The sequence below is a fragment of the Gracilinanus agilis genome, chromosome 1, assembly GCF_016433145.1.
Source record: "Gracilinanus agilis isolate LMUSP501 chromosome 1, AgileGrace, whole genome shotgun sequence".
NCBI classification, from domain to species: Eukaryota; Metazoa; Chordata; class Mammalia; order Didelphimorphia; family Didelphidae; genus Gracilinanus; species Gracilinanus agilis.
This window is the reverse complement of record NC_058130.1, coordinates 751,531,732-751,548,157: the sequence shown is the minus strand read 5'-3', so window position 1 is coordinate 751,548,157 and position 16,426 is coordinate 751,531,732. Positions and strand designations below refer to the sequence as shown.

The 16,426-nt window shown below is 39.5% G+C and overlaps 1 protein-coding gene across 1 annotated transcript in view; it reads left to right on the top strand.

Annotated features, from left to right (window-relative positions):
• The window catches only part of DNAH10 (dynein axonemal heavy chain 10), a 185,857-nt gene that overhangs the window by 89,100 nt on the left and 80,331 nt on the right, over window positions 1-16,426 (top strand). The window contains exons 20-27 of the mRNA XM_044685402.1: window positions 157-424; window positions 701-884; window positions 6,245-6,379; window positions 8,467-8,619; window positions 9,453-9,641; window positions 11,494-11,640; window positions 12,628-12,819; window positions 13,015-13,133. Coding sequence (XP_044541337.1) covers window positions 157-424; window positions 701-884; window positions 6,245-6,379; window positions 8,467-8,619; window positions 9,453-9,641; window positions 11,494-11,640; window positions 12,628-12,819; window positions 13,015-13,133 — 1,387 coding nt within the window. The remainder of the gene's footprint in view (window positions 1-156; window positions 425-700; window positions 885-6,244; window positions 6,380-8,466; window positions 8,620-9,452; window positions 9,642-11,493; window positions 11,641-12,627; window positions 12,820-13,014; window positions 13,134-16,426) is intronic.

The window sequence follows — 16,426 nt, the reverse complement described above, 5'->3', positions numbered from 1 at the left end:
TATATATATATATATTTATTTACAAAATGTGTACAAAGTAAAATGTAATCTCGTTGTGGGGAAGGAGACGGGGAAGCACTATTCAAGATGAAATATAAGCATATTCAATAACTGACATTGATTCATTGACCCCTAAGGCTTGCTTTTTATATAGAGTCGAATGGATGTTGCTCTACCAAGGCATGGTGGTGTTGGTTGCCAACCAAGTGTGGTGGACTTGGGAGGTGGAAGATGTCTTTCGAAAAATAAAGAAAGGAGAAAAACAGGCAATGAAACTCTATGGCCAGAAAATGCACAGTCAGATTGATGAACTGGTAACTCAGATCACCAAACCCTTAAGCAAAAATGACAGAAAAAAATACAATACGGTTCTCATCATTGATGTGCATGCCAGAGACATAGTCGATTCATTTATAAGAGGCAGGTAAGGAGCTGTGGAAAAAATGGCATGACTTTAGTCTATTCTCTCCCTTTCCCCCCACCTCTTTTTAAATGTTTATAAAACCTTTATCTTCTTTCTTGGACTCAAGTATTAAGTATCAGTTCCAAAGCAGAAGAGTGGGAAGGGTTAGGCATCTGGGGTCAAGTGACTTGCCCAGAGTCACATAGCGAGGGAGTGTCTGAGATCAGATTTGAATCCAGGACCTTCCATCTCTGTACCTTCCTTCTTCACCTTCTCTATCCCCTCATTCTTTTCCAGTATTCTTGAAGCTAGAGAATTTGAATGGGAAAGTCAGTTGCGTTTTTATTGGGATCGAGAACCAGATGAACTGATTGTCCGTCAATGTACCGGAACTTTTGGCTATGGTTATGAGTATATGGGTCTGAATGGACGTCTGGTCATTACACCAACTACAGACCGCATCTATTTGACGCTTACCCAGGTAAAGGTTGGAGATATATATATATATATAACTCTTTTACATTATTTAATTGACTATTTGACTAATAATGGCACCTTGTGCTCTCTCTCTCCCTTGAGATTATTAAATAGTTTGAAGGCTCGTTAGGGTTATATTTTCACAACTTGTTCCAAATACCTTCCCCTCTAAGGTTATCTTCTATCTCTACTGTATATGTGTCTTTAAAAAAATACAACAAACCCTTACCTTCTGTCTTAGAATCAATATCAGTTCCAAGGCAGAAGAGTGGTAAGGGCTAGGCAATCGGGGTTAAGTGATTTGCCCAGGGTCATATAGTTAGGGAATGTCAGAGGGCAGTTTTGAAACTAGGATCTCCTCTCTCCAGGTCTGGATTTCTATCCACTGAGCCACCCAGCTACCCCTCTTCATGTATCTTTGTGCTTATTTATGCACATGTTGTCTACTCTATTAGGATGTAAGCTCCTTGAGGGCAGGGATTGTTTTTTGTTCTTTGTATTGTAAATGCTTTAGAAACAAATATTGATTGATTGAGTTTTCCTCTGTAGGTTTATGATAAGTGAAATAGAAAGAATGTAATTGTTTTAAAATTTGTAAATTAGAGTTCAAAATGGAAAAAAAAATGGCTTTATGCCAGTGACTGGAAAGGTTGTGTCTGTAGTCCCTGATATGAGTCAGTTCTGCAAACTTTTATTGAGTGCTTTCTGTGTAGGGAACACTGTTTCACCGTTCTTGGCTCCGGGAGACACGCAGAGTTTAACTTATCTGTGTCTCATGCCCTGATGGAGGTTACCATCTAGCAGGAGGAGAAGACACTCATAAGTATAATAAAAGCAACACATATAAATGCTTTGGAGAGGAACAAAATATGAGGGCCAGGGGAGAGAGCATAATGCCTCACAGAGAAGCTGTGGGGAGGAGGAGGTGGTATTAGATGAGTGTTAGTGAGTGGGTAGGACTGCAACAGGCAAATGGAGAGAGACAACATTCCAAGGGTAGGGAAGAATGTGAGCCAGAAAAGCCCAGATGAAGAGAAATGCATGATGTGTTTGGGAGACAGAGGGTGGATGGAACTAGACTGGGTGGAACAGACAGTAGGGATAAAGCTGGAAAAGGAGAGTGGGAGTATATTGTGGAGTATTTTAAATGCCCTGGAGAAGAAATTGAACGATAGGCACAAAAATCATAGGTTTCTAGCTGGAAAGGACCCTAGCAGCCACCAAGTCCAATCTTTTCATTTTATAGATGAGGAAACTGAGGCAGATAGAGGTTAAGTGACTTTCCCAGTGTCTGAGATGGAATTTGAACCCAGATCTTCCTAACTTTAGGTCCAGCATTCTATTTGCTACAATAGGCAGCTTTTTAGGTAGAAGATATTATAGGAAGTCAAGATGGTGGCATAGGAGCAGCAAAAACTCAAACTTCGCTGACTATCCTTCCATACTAATCTTTAAAAAGTGCTTCTAAAAAGACAGAAATACAAACCCAACAAGATGGAGTCACAGCACTCTCCTGCTGAACTCAGCTAGAAAGGTAGGCAGAGAGAGTTGATTTTCATGGTATGAGGGAGAGACTAGACACCCTCCCCAACCTACTGCACTGAGACCTGTGATCAGATGTGAGCTAACTGTGGGATTCCAGCCCAGATCTACCCTCAGATCTATCACATGAAGTCCAAGGCTCTAATAGAGGCTGGCAGGGAGGAACTTGGGGGAGGGGCATCTAGTTGGGCACTCTCAGCCTTCTCAGCAGCAGACTACTTTGGACTCTGGGTGGATTAGCACAAGTGGTTGGCTCAACCAGTCTGATCCAGTATACCAGCAGAGGAGAGAGAAGACTGAAAATTTCCTCCAGGACAGAGCAGCTCAAATGCTGAGAGGGAGTTTAAAGTCCACTGGGGAGAAAAAAATGAGTTAAAAAAAGGAGGCTATGATTGAAAGCTTCTACTGGGTTAAAGACCAAAGAATAGAACCAACAGAGTTTGATTGGATCTAAGGAACTTGAAGCAAAACTTCAAAAAATTCAGGGAATTGGATTCAGGCTCTGGAAGAGCTCAAAATGGAATTTGAAAGTCAAATAAGACAGGTTGAAGAAAAATGGGAAAAGGAAAACAACAGCTTAAAAAGCAAAATAGGACATCTGGAAACAGAAAGACATGAATTCAAACAAGATAATGGTATCTTAAAAGCCAGAATTAACCAACTGGAAAATGAGCCAAAAAAGTCAAAGGATGAAAAGAGTGACTTGAAAAGAAGAATGGACCAATTGAAAAAGGAAGATCAAAAGGTCATGGAAGAAATTCAGTCTTTAAAAATTAGAACCAGGCAATTAGAAGCCAATGACCTCACAAGACATTAAGAAACAATAAAACAAAATCAATAGAATGAAAAAATAGAAGAAAATATGAAATACCTCATTGAAAAAATAACTGACATGGAAAACAAATCCAGGAGAAACAATTTAAGAATTATTGATAGAAGATATTATAGAAGGAATCCATGTTCAGGAACAAGTAGAACTAGATGGCTTCTAATAAGGAGCCCCTGGACATTTGCGCGTGAAGGAGTGACTTGATCAGAATGATATGCCCTTTAGAACACTAATAACCTGTGATCCTTCTTGTGAGTATCTTATACAATATTTAGTATTCAGTCTTTGGCGGTTGCTGTGGCTGAAAAAGTTCCTTGCCCATTGGCCACCTGGGTTGAATTTAGCAAGATAGGTCCTAGAATGACTGACATACTTGCCATTACTACTACTACACATTTAAAACCTTTCCCATGCTAGGGCTTATACTATCCCCGAAAAAAGGCTTTGAGAATCCATAGTCATTTCCATCCCATACCAACTCATCAGAATAGGATTTAAAAATTAAATTCACTTTTTTCTATTAATAAACATTTTTTATCTTTTCATTTGATTCGATAAACACTTATGATGTACTTCCTATGTGCCAGGCACTCTGGAAAGTGTTGGGGATACAAAAGAGAAAAAGAGAGAGTTCCGGCTCTCAAGGGCTTTTTAATTCAATGGGATCAGAGAGCATTTCAAGGCCTTGGAGTAGAAAATGGAGTTACCTGTTTTATGGGTAATATTAAACTCTGAGTTCTCTGAAGGTTGTCAGTCTTCTATAAAAGAAGACTTTGGGCAGTGTTTGATGTTCTGTTCTCCAGCCCTCTAATCAGAGAGGAGAAAGTGACAGGCAATGGAGGGTGAGATTTGAGAATATATTGAGTTTCAAGATGTATCTGAGGTGTTCTTCATGGTATAATAAAATTTTCTTGTAAGGAAGATTATTCTGGCACAGGGTTTTTATTTATTTAAACCAACATTTATTAAGTACTTATCATTTATAAGTCACTGTTTGAAGCTGGAGATACAAACACAACACATAATTGTTTGGCCTCTGGGAGCTTCCATTCTACTAATAATATTATGGAAATTTATGGAAAATTATGGAAATTATGGATTATGGAAAATGCATTTGAGGAGTGAGAGAATGGAGGTAGGAGAACTTTTGGGGGGCTACTATACTCAACTGGGCAATAAAGGGGCTAACTAACCTACAGTGGTGCCAGTGGGAGAATTTCCATGATGAATGGTTAGAGAGAGTTCACAGGTGGAGTGAACAAGACTCGATAAGTAATTGGACATGAAGGTAGAAGGAAGCATTGAAGGTAACAACTAAGGTTTACGACATGAGAAATTCAGTCATCAGTAGAATCATTGACCAAAATAGTGGGAAAAAGAATAAGCTCAGAATGAAAAGAAGAGTTCAGAGACAGAATCACAGAATTTCAGAGTTGGAAGGGGATGCAGCTGCCACCTAGGCCAGTCCTTGCCCCCAAAAGGATCCCCACTAAAGCAGACCTCACAAAGCTTATCCAGCAAGGGGGAGAATCCTTCACATTCCCCTTTGGAATGGCAGTTCTCATGGTTAGAAAGTTTTTCCTGACATCAAGACCAAATTTGCCTTCTGGAACTTCCCACTCAGTGTTCCTGGCTCTGCCCTATGAAGATATGGGAGAACAAGGCTAATCTCTGGCACAGGACAGACTTTCAAGTGCTTGATGACAACTTTCATGGTCCCCTGAGCCTTCTCTTCTCCAGGTTAAACATGGCCAGTTTCTGATTTAACCTGTGGATTTGAGGCTTTCCACATCCATGGTTGCCCTCTTTTGAACACTCTCTGGTCTGCCAGTATCCTTCCTAATCTGTGGTATCCAGACTTGAACCCAATACTCCAATATGATCTGAGCAAGGAGGCATACAAATGTGATTTTCTTATTTCTGGAATCTCTTTTGTCTCGGACTCTGTTTCTCTCTTTTTTCCTCCCTCTCCTTTCCTCCATCCCCCTTCTGTCTTAGAATCAATTGGTTCCAAGGCAGAGATAAGGGCTAGGGAATGTAGGTTAAGTGACTTACCCAGAGTCACACAGCTAGAAAGTGTCTGAGGCAAGATTTGAACCCCACTCTATTCACTGAGCTGTTGGCTGCCCCCAGGTATATATATATCTTCATGCAGCCCAAGAACATGTTCCCTTTTGGGTAGAGGTGGCATGTCACGACGATGACTCATATGGAATACTCAACCTTTTAAGATGCCAGGTTTTTTTCCCCCCAAACCAACACTGCCTAATTCTGCTTCCACTATCCTGTACTTGTGAAACAAATCCCTCGAACTCAAGTGTTTCACTTAACATTTGTTCCTAGGCAGTTACACTGGATGAAATGCTAATCAGGAAGACCTGAGTTCAAATTCAGCCTTAGATACTTACTAGCTGTGTGACCCTAGGAAAGCAACTTAAATGCTCTGTGCCTCAGTTTCCTTATCTGTAAAATGAAGATAATAATAGTGCCTACTTCTGAGGGTTGTCGTGAAGATCAAATGAAATGTTTATTTTATTTTTAAAAATCCTTACTTTCTGGCTTAGTATCAGTGCCAAGCAGAGCAATAAGGGGGTTAAGTGACTTACCCTGGGCCACACAGCTAGGAAGTGTCTGAGGCCAGATTTAAACTCGGGTCTTCCTGACTCCTGTCCTCGTCCTCTATCCACTGTGCTACCTCGCTGCCTCGGACATGATATTTGTGAAGCACTTAGCACAGTGTCTGGAACGTGGAAGGCACTTAATAAATGCTTGTTTCATTTTTGCAGTGGGAGAACGGGAGGATTTTTGTTTTTAGAAGGTCTAAGTCAGACAATCATGATTATGAGTCGATTCGAATGAATTTCCTTCCCGTATCCCTGCAGCACATTTATTCCCGGGAGCCTTCCAGAATAAAGCTTTGTCGGCAGCCAATCTCCATCTGTATTTTACGTGAATAAAAAGACGGTTCTCTTTTGTTCTTGGTTTCCCGACAGGCGTTGTCCATGTACTTGGGAGGGGCCCCCGCAGGCCCAGCAGGGACAGGCAAAACAGAGACCACCAAAGACCTTGCCAAGGCCTTGGGCTTGCTTTGTGTGGTGACCAACTGTGGAGAAGGCATGGATTACAAAGTAAGGAATTTTCAGTAATTTCTCTTTACCATCATGGACAGCAAGAGCAGAGCAGTGACTTCCAAGTACAATGCACTGCACTGTATACCCTGCTCTGGTGAAATGAACCACCTGCATAATTAAATTAATTAATCAATAATATTAAATTAATTAACATTATTAAAAATTAATTAATAAAAAATTCCACTAGAGTGGAAAAAGGAATACATGCACATACATGCATATACACACAAACATATATATATGTATATATATATGCATATATAAAGCAGCTTTCTGCTACAAGATCAGAAGCATCACTGTATCAGATTCAGACCCTTGCTAACGAGCTATGTTACCCTGGGCAAGCCACGTAACATCTGCTTGCCTCAGTATTCTCATCTGTAAAATGGGGATAATAGTAGTACCTATCACTCAGAATTAAGAAAATAAAATGGGATCGTTGTAAAGTGCCTAGCAAATCACAAATTGCTATATAAATGCTATTGTTGTTTGGCTTTATTCCTTTCAGTTGGAGCTAGGAGGTAGGATGGCATAGTGGATGAGGTCAGAAAGGCTTGAATTCAAGTCCTGCTTTGGGGTACATATTAGCTATGTGACTGGCCAAGTCCCTCAGCTCCTCAGTGCCCGAGACGACTCTCCAAGGCTACCTGAGGTACAAGGTACTAAGGTTGTCAGCATGCCTTGGCAGACAGAATTTTTCACATCAGGAGCCTGCCGTACCCATGAAATCACCAGTCTGGCCAGAAATAGATGGTCAAGATCCACCCTGAAAGAGGATTAGGTCATCACTGCCAAACGATGCGGTCATGAAAAATCAGCCAACAGCGACTCTGGCCAAAATCAAAGCATCTTTCCGAGCATTTTAATTTGAGAAATGTGTGAATGGATGTGATGCCTGCTAGGCTAAAGAGGGAAACTCACTCAGATGGGATGTTTTAGGAGGCTTTCTATCAGGTTTGGGCCCAATAATCCTTGATGTTTCTTCCAAATCTGGTTTAAATCCCCATCCTTCTGCCCTTCTTATGGTACCTTAAAAAAACAAAAGAAACTTTCTTAGTAACAACTCTAAGGCAGAAAGGCAAGGGCTGGGAAAATTGGGTTCAAGCAACTCTTCCCAGGATCATACAGCTAGAAAGTGTCTGAGGCCAGATATGATCCCAGGTTCTCTCGACTACACGTGTGTCCCTCCATCTACGCAGCCACTTAGCTCCTTTACGATAGATATTTACTATGTTTGGGAGAGTCATTAAATTAATTAATGTGTTATGGTAGATGGTTAACATGTATTTATTGATTGGTTAAACTAAAGTGAAGGTGATAGAGCAGGGGTTGGCAACGTGTGGCTCTCGAGCCATATCTGGCTCTTTTGAGGGCCAGATACAGCTCTTTCTGCAGGAGCCATAAAGTCAATTTTTTTTCAGGCGCTGGTACAGGAGCGGCACTGTGAGCACTGCATGGCTCTCACGAAATTACATTTTAAAAAATGTGGCATTTATGGCTCTCACGGCCAAAAGGGTTGCCGACCCCCGTGATAGATGGTGATGCTTGTTTTTCTTTTTCTGAATGTGATTCCTTCTACAAGGTCTGTGAGCTTCTCCCGATTTGGGACCAAAGCAGCTGAGCTACAGCCAGAACAAAGGCAGGACGTCATCTCCTGGTTCCTGGTCATTTCTCAGCCTTTAAAGTCTGTGGGACACACTAGCAGGATGAATGATGATAGGAAGGGCAAGGAGAAAGTCTACCTTGATTCTGCTAGGGGAGCACAAGGTGCCTAAAGGATCAGAAGTGTGAGCCCTGTGGGAAGAAGCTAAGAGAAAGCCGGGAGAGATTTCTGAGCTGAGTCGGTGAGATAACAGAGCTCCGGGCATGGAGTCAGGAAGACCTGGGTTCAGATCCTGTCTCAGACACTTACAAGCCACAGCGGTGACCCCAGGCAGTTCAGTTCACCTTGGCGTCTTTAGTTTCTGTATTTGTAAAATGGAAGGGATGCATGAGATAAGCTTGGAGGCTCTTTCTGAGTCTTCGATCTTCTGCCCCAGCATGATGAAGGCCCTCATTTCATTTGACGGTTCCTTTTGTTTCAGGCTGTTGGAAAGATTTTCTCTGGCCTTGCCCAGTGTGGTGCTTGGGGCTGTTTTGATGAATTCAACCGTATAGATGCCTCTGTGCTTTCAGTCATCTCCTCCCAGATACAGACCATTCGAAATGCTCTGATCCATCAGTTAACAACATTTCAGGTGAGTATCCGGGGTCAGCACTTCCTCCCGAAGAAGGAGGATGGGACATTGTTTCCCCTTTTCAAGAAGTAACCACTTTGAGGCAGTTAGGTGGCTCCTTGGATAGTGAGCTAGGCTGAGAGATGGGGAAGTCCTGGGTTCAAATCTGACCTCAGATTCTTCCTAACTGTGTGACTCTGGGCAAATCACGTAATCCTAATTGGCTAGCCCTTGCCACTCTTCTGCTTTCCAGGACAGAAAGTAAGGATTAAAAGAAGAAGAAAGAACCATATTTCTCCATTTCCTTCCCCCAATTTGAACAAATGTACTGTCTGTGGGAATGCAATCTTCCCAACCCAGATTTTCTAGAGATGAACTTCACTTGGCAGAACCATTGCCAATGCTGGTGTTCACTTTCCCAAGATTGTTGTTGTTGTTGTTGTTGTTGTGGTGGTGGTGGTGGTGGTTGTTTGTTGCTGTTGCTGTTGCTGTTGCTGTTGCTGTTGTTGTTTTGCTGTCCCGTTGCTGTTGCTGTTGCTGTTGCTGTTGTTGTTGTTGTTGTACTATTACCTTCCATCTTGGAATTAATACTGTGTATTGGTTCCAAGGCAGAAGAGCAGTAATGGCTAGGCAGTGGGGCTTAAATGACTTGCCCAGGGTCATTCAGCTGGGAAGGCTTGGCTTTTTCTTTTTAAGCCCTAGGAGGGCAGCACTTGCATTATTTTTGGCTTCCTGTCTCCAACCCCTCACCCAGTAACTTGCACAAATGAGAGAAACGATAAGTTCTTGGTGGAATCAAATCGAAATCTTTGTTGTATGGAGACCTGACGTGTCCTCACCCTTTTTTGCTCTAGTTTGAAGGTCAAGAAATTTCTCTGGACTCTCGCATGGGCATCTTTATCACCATGAATCCGGGCTATGCTGGCCGGACAGAACTTCCTGAGTCAGTGAAGGCTTTGTTCAGGCCTGTGGTTGTGATCGTGCCAGACCTTCAACAGATCTGTGAGATCATGCTCTTCTCAGAGGGATTTCTTTTGGCAAAGGTAAGAGAAATGGAGTTTATCCAAAGTGAAAGGCCGAGAGACCCTTAGCTTTCCTGTCAAGTGCTTTCATGGTCTTGGTTTCTCTTCCCCCCCATCTCCTACAGTTGGATGTTTAGCTCTTTAGAGCTCAAAAAAAGCCACCTCTAGCCCTCTGGTTTCCTATTTATTTTGTGTCTGTAGAGAACAAGGCAAACATTTTTCTCTGGTAGTTAATAACTGAACAAGGAGATCCCAGACTCAGGATCCCATCCACACAAGCAAAGGACCAGAACCGCTTCATGACAGGAGGGGACAGGGTCTGGCCCTGGAATTCCACTGGCATCAGGACCTCTACCAGTGTAGGTGGGCACCTTCTCTGCCCCTGAGCCACCGAGAGACTAGATGATTTGTCGTTCAGTTGTTTCAGTTGTGCTTGACTCTTTGTGACACTATTTGGGGTTTTCTTGGCAAAGAGATTGGAGCGCTTTGCCTTTTCCTTCTCCGGCTCATTTGACAGGGAGGAAACTGAGGCATACAGGGTGAAGTGACTTGTCCAGGGTTATACAGCCAGTAAATGTCTGAGACCAGGTTTGAATTCAGGTCTTCTTGGGCACTTATCCATGGCACCACTTGGCTGCCCCTTGGGTGGCACAATTGATAGAGAGCCAGGTTGGGAACTCTTTCTGGGTTCAGATCCAGCCACTTAGTAGCTTTTTGATACTGGGTAAGTTAACTTGACCCTGTTTGCCTCAGTTTCCTCATCTGTCAGATAAACTGGAAAAGGAAATCTACCAGGTTTTTGTATGCTCTTCATGAATCTTGTACTTTGAATATAGGAATTTGTAGCAGCTGGATTTCACAATGGATATCAGAGTGATATGTCTGAGAGCTGGGAAGGCCTGAGTTCAAATCCAGCCTCAGACACTTAGCTGCATGACCCTGAGCAAGTTATTTAACCTCTGACTGTCTCAGGTTGTCTGCTTCATCTGTAAAATGAAGATAATAATAGCCCCTACCCTTCAGGATTGCTGTGAAAATCAAATGAGATAGCATTTGTAAAATGCTCAGCACAGCACCTGGGTCACAGCAAATACTCTGTAAACTTAGCTTTTATGAATAATTATTATTATTCCTTGATTTTTTTTTTTGGCTCAAGGACCTTTCATCCCTTTGTAATCAAAGTAGGCAAAGCTTGTATTATTGAGAACCCAGGTATATAAGATCAGATACTTTCTAGCTGGGTGACCCTTGGCAAGTCACTTCACCCTGCTGGCCTCAGTTTCCTCATCTGTAAAATGAGCAGGAGAAAGAAATGGCAAAACAGTCCAGTATCTTTGCCAAGAAAACCCCAAAAGGGGTCATAAAGAATCAGCTGGACATGCCTGAAAACAAGTGAAGAACAAAACTCTCTCAGCTGCCCTTGACATCTGCCATTCAGGCACTGGGGAGGTGAGAATGGTGGAAGGTAAATTTAGAATTCTTTGTACTGATTGAAATGACTGACATTTTTTTTACAACACAGTGAACCAAAACATGTTTTTGACCTACTTCCAACTTCATTCTTCAAGGCATAGAAGTTATACAATTATTTATAAGAAGGTTTTCAGGAAATTTCCTTCCTCTCTGTTTTTGATTTTTGCCATATTCATCAAAATTCTGTAAGATGGTTTTTTCCCCACTTCCTTTAACTTTTGAAATAGATTTAAAAAGCCAAACCACCGTGCTTTTGAAATACAATCATATTTGTATGTCTAAAGAGAAATTGTGTTGAGCTTTGTTTTTTATTTTGTGTCAGATAGGGACTCAGTCGCTCTCCTTGGTTCTCATCTTTCACTGATTTTTTTTTTTTGTTGTTGTTGTTGTTGCCAAACAGACACTGGCCAAAAAGATGACTGTGCTGTACAAACTGTCCCGGGAACAGCTGTCCAAACAACACCATTATGACTTTGGACTGAGGGCTCTTAAATCAGTGTTAGTGATGGCTGGTGAACTAAAGAGAGGGTCTGCTGAACTTAAGGAGGTAAATGTCATATCCAGTACCATTCACTCTTCATTTCATAACCCAGGATAATAATAACAAAAAGACCAACTAGATTGCTCAGTGGCTAGAGTACTAGACCGGAAAGCAGGAAGACCTGAGTTCAAATTCAGTATCAGACAATTTCTAGCCATGAGGCCCTAGGCAAGTCAGTTTTTCATCTATAAAATGGGTATAATAATGTCTAACTCCTAAGCATGTTATGAGATAAAGCGAGATCATTGTCAAGTCCTTTGCAAACCTTAAAGCTCTATGCAAAATATAGCTATTATTGTTAATAATGAATACTAGCAATAAAAAATAAAAGTTGCAGAAGTCCAAAGATTAAGGTCATACAAGTAGTGCAAAGAACAAAATAAATAATTCAAGATCAATCGTAAGCTACTGTAGAAGCTTGAGAATAAAAAAACTCATAAATAAGAGAGAACCTTTGAAGAAGGAAGATGTGGAAAATTCCTGTAAGAAAAATGAAAATGGGGGCAACTGCGTGGCTCAGTGGATTGAGAGCCAGGCCTAGAGATGGGAGGTCCTGGGTTCAAATCTGGCCTCAGATACTTCCTAGCTGTGTGACCCTGGGCAAGTCACTTGACCCCCATTGCCTAGCCCTTACCACTCTTCTGCCTTGGAACCAATACATAGTAATGATTCCAAGATGGAGGGTGAGGGTTTAAAAAAAAAAGAAAAATGAAAATGCAGGATGAATGTAATAAGAAATAGATAATTTATGTATTAAAAAATAATTCTTACTTACTTTCTGTTTTAGACTCTGTGCTAAGTTTTGGTTCCAAGGCAGAAGGGCAGTAAGGCAATGGAGCTTAAGTGACTTGCCTAGGGTCACACAGTTAGTTAAGATTTGAACCCAGGACCTCCTTCCCATCTCTAGGTCTGTCTCTCTCTCTACTGAGCCACCTAGCTACTTCATAAGTAACATTAAAAATAAAATACATCTTCTTGTTTCACATTGACCAGGATGTCGTCTTGATGAGGGCTCTCAGAGACATGAATCTTCCCAAGTTTGTGTTTGAAGATGTTCCTCTTTTCCTTGGCTTGATTTCTGACTTGTTTCCTGGACTCGATTGCCCTCGAGTTCGCTACCCCAGCTTCAATGATGCAGTAGAACAAGTACTAGAGGAGAATGGTTACATTGTCTTACCAATTCAGGTAAGAGGCAGGTGGGAAACCAATGGAAATTTCTTCTGGGTTTCTTTCTCATTAGTTTTTCTTTTAAAAAAAATAGTAGAGTATTCTCTTTTTTAAAGGCTGATTTATGATAAGAGCCTCATCTCCTTAAAATTAAATTTATTCTGATGAGCTTGAGAGATGCACTTTAACTGGCTGCCAATGTGTATCTTACAGGTAGATAAAGTGGTTCAAATGTATGAGACCATGTTGACCCGCCATACCACTATGGTGGTTGGACCTACCAGAGGTGGCAAGACAGTCGTCATTAACACTTTATGCCAAGCCCAGACAAAGTGAGTATAGCATCACATGCAGGATTGTTTTCATGCTTTGCCTTAGTTTTTATTTTTCTAGATTCATAAAACGAATCCCTTTTAGCATATAGATTTTTTTTTTTAGTTCTTTGACAGAATGACTTAGTCAACACATTTTAGAATGCTTGGAAGTCTTCTATTTTATTAAATGACCATACTTTCCCCTGCAAGAATATAGTCAGTCTTGCTGGGTAGTTGATTCTTGGCTGTAGACCCACTTCCCTTACTTTCCAGAATATCATATTCCATGCCTTCCGATCCTTCAGTGTAGATGCAGCCAGATCCTGTGTTATCCTAACTGTGGTTCCATGGTATTTGAATGACTTCTTCTTAGCAGCTTGTAATAATTTTTCCTTGATCTGGTAGTTCTTGAATTTGGCTATACCATTCCTGGGTGTTGTCAGTTGAGAATTAAATGTAGGAAGTAAGTGATCTGTGCATTCTTTCAATCTCCACTTTTCCCTCTTGCTCGAGAATGTTGGGACAATTTTCTTGGATAATTTCCTGTAGAATGATGTCCAGGCTTTTCCTTTTGTCATGGTCTTCCGGTAGTCCAATAATTCTCTCCCTTTGATCTATTTTCAAGATCTGTGGTTTTGTTAATGGGGTGTTTCATATTTTCCTCAATTTTTTCATTCTGTTGATTTTGTTTTATAGATTCTTACTGCCTTGTGAAGTCACTTGCTTCTAGTTGTTGGGTTCTAATTTTTAAAGACTGAATTTCATCCCTGGCTTTTTGGTCATCCTTCTCCTTCCGGTCAACACATTTTAGGATGTAAAATAGTGATCTTCTTGAAATTATAAATCCAAGTTACTATTATTGTAATTTCTATTTGGGATGGGAATTTTATTTTTTGGCATTTCATTCATAAGTGAATTGCTAATAGAATTAATCTGCATATATATAATATTCACATATACACCATACATTATATATATACTAATACTAATATTATGGCAGAACAAGTACATACCACAAAAAGGGAGTGGATAGAGCACTAGACTTGAAGTCAGGCAGATCTGAATTCAAATTTTACCTTAAGAAATTTGTCATTTATGTGATCCTGAGTACTAAATCATTTAACCTGTCCAGGCCTCAGTTTCCTGATCTGAAAAATAAATAAAAGGGTTAAACTCAGAGGTCCCTAAAATTCCCTCAAGCCCTTTAATAGTCTATGATCTTATTTTTTGGGTTCACCATCCCTAGTAAGTAGTTCCTAGCAGGCATAGTAATTAAGGCAGATAGATAAACCATATATTCGAACATTTTTATTTTTAAATTTAATTTAATTTTATTTTTTAGGTCTGCATTCTTTCTCTCTCCTATCTCTCCCACATCCACTGAGAAAAAAGAAAAATAAAACTCACATGTAATGAAGCAAAATAAGCTGCATCAGTACTTTAATGTACATATTTTCTCACAGCCCCCTAAGCATTTGCAGTTTTCCCTTTTGTCAACTTTCCAATATTTTGGGTATTGTTTGAATGTGCATTTCTCTAATTATTAGTAAGTTAGAGCATCCCTTTTAGCTATTGATAGTTTGGATTTCTTCCTGTGAAAATTTCCCATTCATATATTTTGATCATTTATCATCTGGGACAATAGCTCTTTTCATACCAATTTGAATCTGTTCCCTATATATTTTAGAACGAGATCTTTATCAGATAAACTTGCTGCAAAGATATTCCCACCCATGCATACTTACTTCTATTCTAATTTTAGCTGCATTGATTTTGTTTCTGCAAAAACTTTTAAATTTTATGTAATAAAAACCGTACATATTACTTTCTTTAGTTCTTTCTATTTTGGTGATGAATTCTTTCCTTATCCATAAATCTGACAGATAACATCTTCCTTGCTTCTTTAATTTGTTAATGATATTATTCTTTATGCCTAAATGATATACATAATTGGAGCTTGTCTTGATGTGTGTACTATGAAGTGTTGGTATATAACTAGTTTCTACCAGAGTACTTTCCAGTTTTTCCCAAGTTTTTGTCAACTAGTGAGTTTTTTCTGCAGTTGTTGGAATTTTTCAAACACTAGGTTACTGTGCTCATTTCCTTCTGTGTATTAAATATATATGTTCCATTTATCAATCTCTATTTCCTACTTAGTACAAATTTGTTTTGATAGTTATTGCCTTTTCCTATAGCTTAGGATCTGACAATGCTAGTGCCAATTATTTGTTGTGTTTTTTTAAAATTAATCCCAATGAAATTCTTGACCTTTTGTCCCTCCTGATAAATTTTGTTATTTTTTCTAGTCCTACAAGTTAGTCTTGTGATAGTTTAATGGTATAGAGCTAAATAAGTAAATTTAGGTAGCATTGACATTTTTATTATATTGGCTCAGCCTACCTAGGAGCAATTAATACTCCTTCAATTTTTCCCATATATATTTGTGCAAGAGAGTGTTTTATAACTGTGTTTGTATAGTTGCTGAGTGTGTTTTGGCAGGTAGACTCCCAACTATTTTTTATTTTTTTATGGTTTCTATGGAAAATAAGTACATTAACTATGAATGGTTATTTTAAGTAGAAACTTTCTTTTTATCTCTTCCTGCTGGATTTTGTTGGCAATATACAGAAATACTGATATACGTGGGTTTATTTTATATTCTTCAAATTTGCTGAAATTGTTGTTTCAATTAGTTTTTTAATTCATTCTCTGAGATTCTTTAAAGAAATCATCATATCATCTGCAAAAAAGTGATAACTTTATTTTTTCTTCGTCTATGCTTACTCCTTTTTGCCTTTGATTTTTTTTTCTTATCTTATTGCTCCAACTAGCACTTCAAAAACTATATTGGACAGTAATAGGATTAGTGGACATCCTTGCTTTTACCACTGATCTTATTGGAAAGGCTTCTCTTTTATCCCCATTACAGATGCCAGTTTTTGGTTTCAGAAAGATAACTACATATAATGTTAAAGAAAGACCCCTCTATCCCTGATTTCTAAAGCTTTTAATAGGAATAGATGTTTTATCTTGTTAGAAGCCTTTTCTGTATTTATTAATATAATAATATGATTTTTAAAAATCATTTTTATTATTAATATAGTAACAGTGTTTCTATTTTTCCTTATATTGAACCAGCCCTACATTCTTGTAAATCCAACCTGGTTATGGTGAATAATCTTTGAAATATGTTGCTATAGTTTCCTTGCTAATATTTTATTCAAAAAATTGAATTAATATTTATGAAATCTCTAGGTCTATAATTTTTAAAATTCTCTATGACTCTCCCTGGTTGAGGTATCAAGACCATA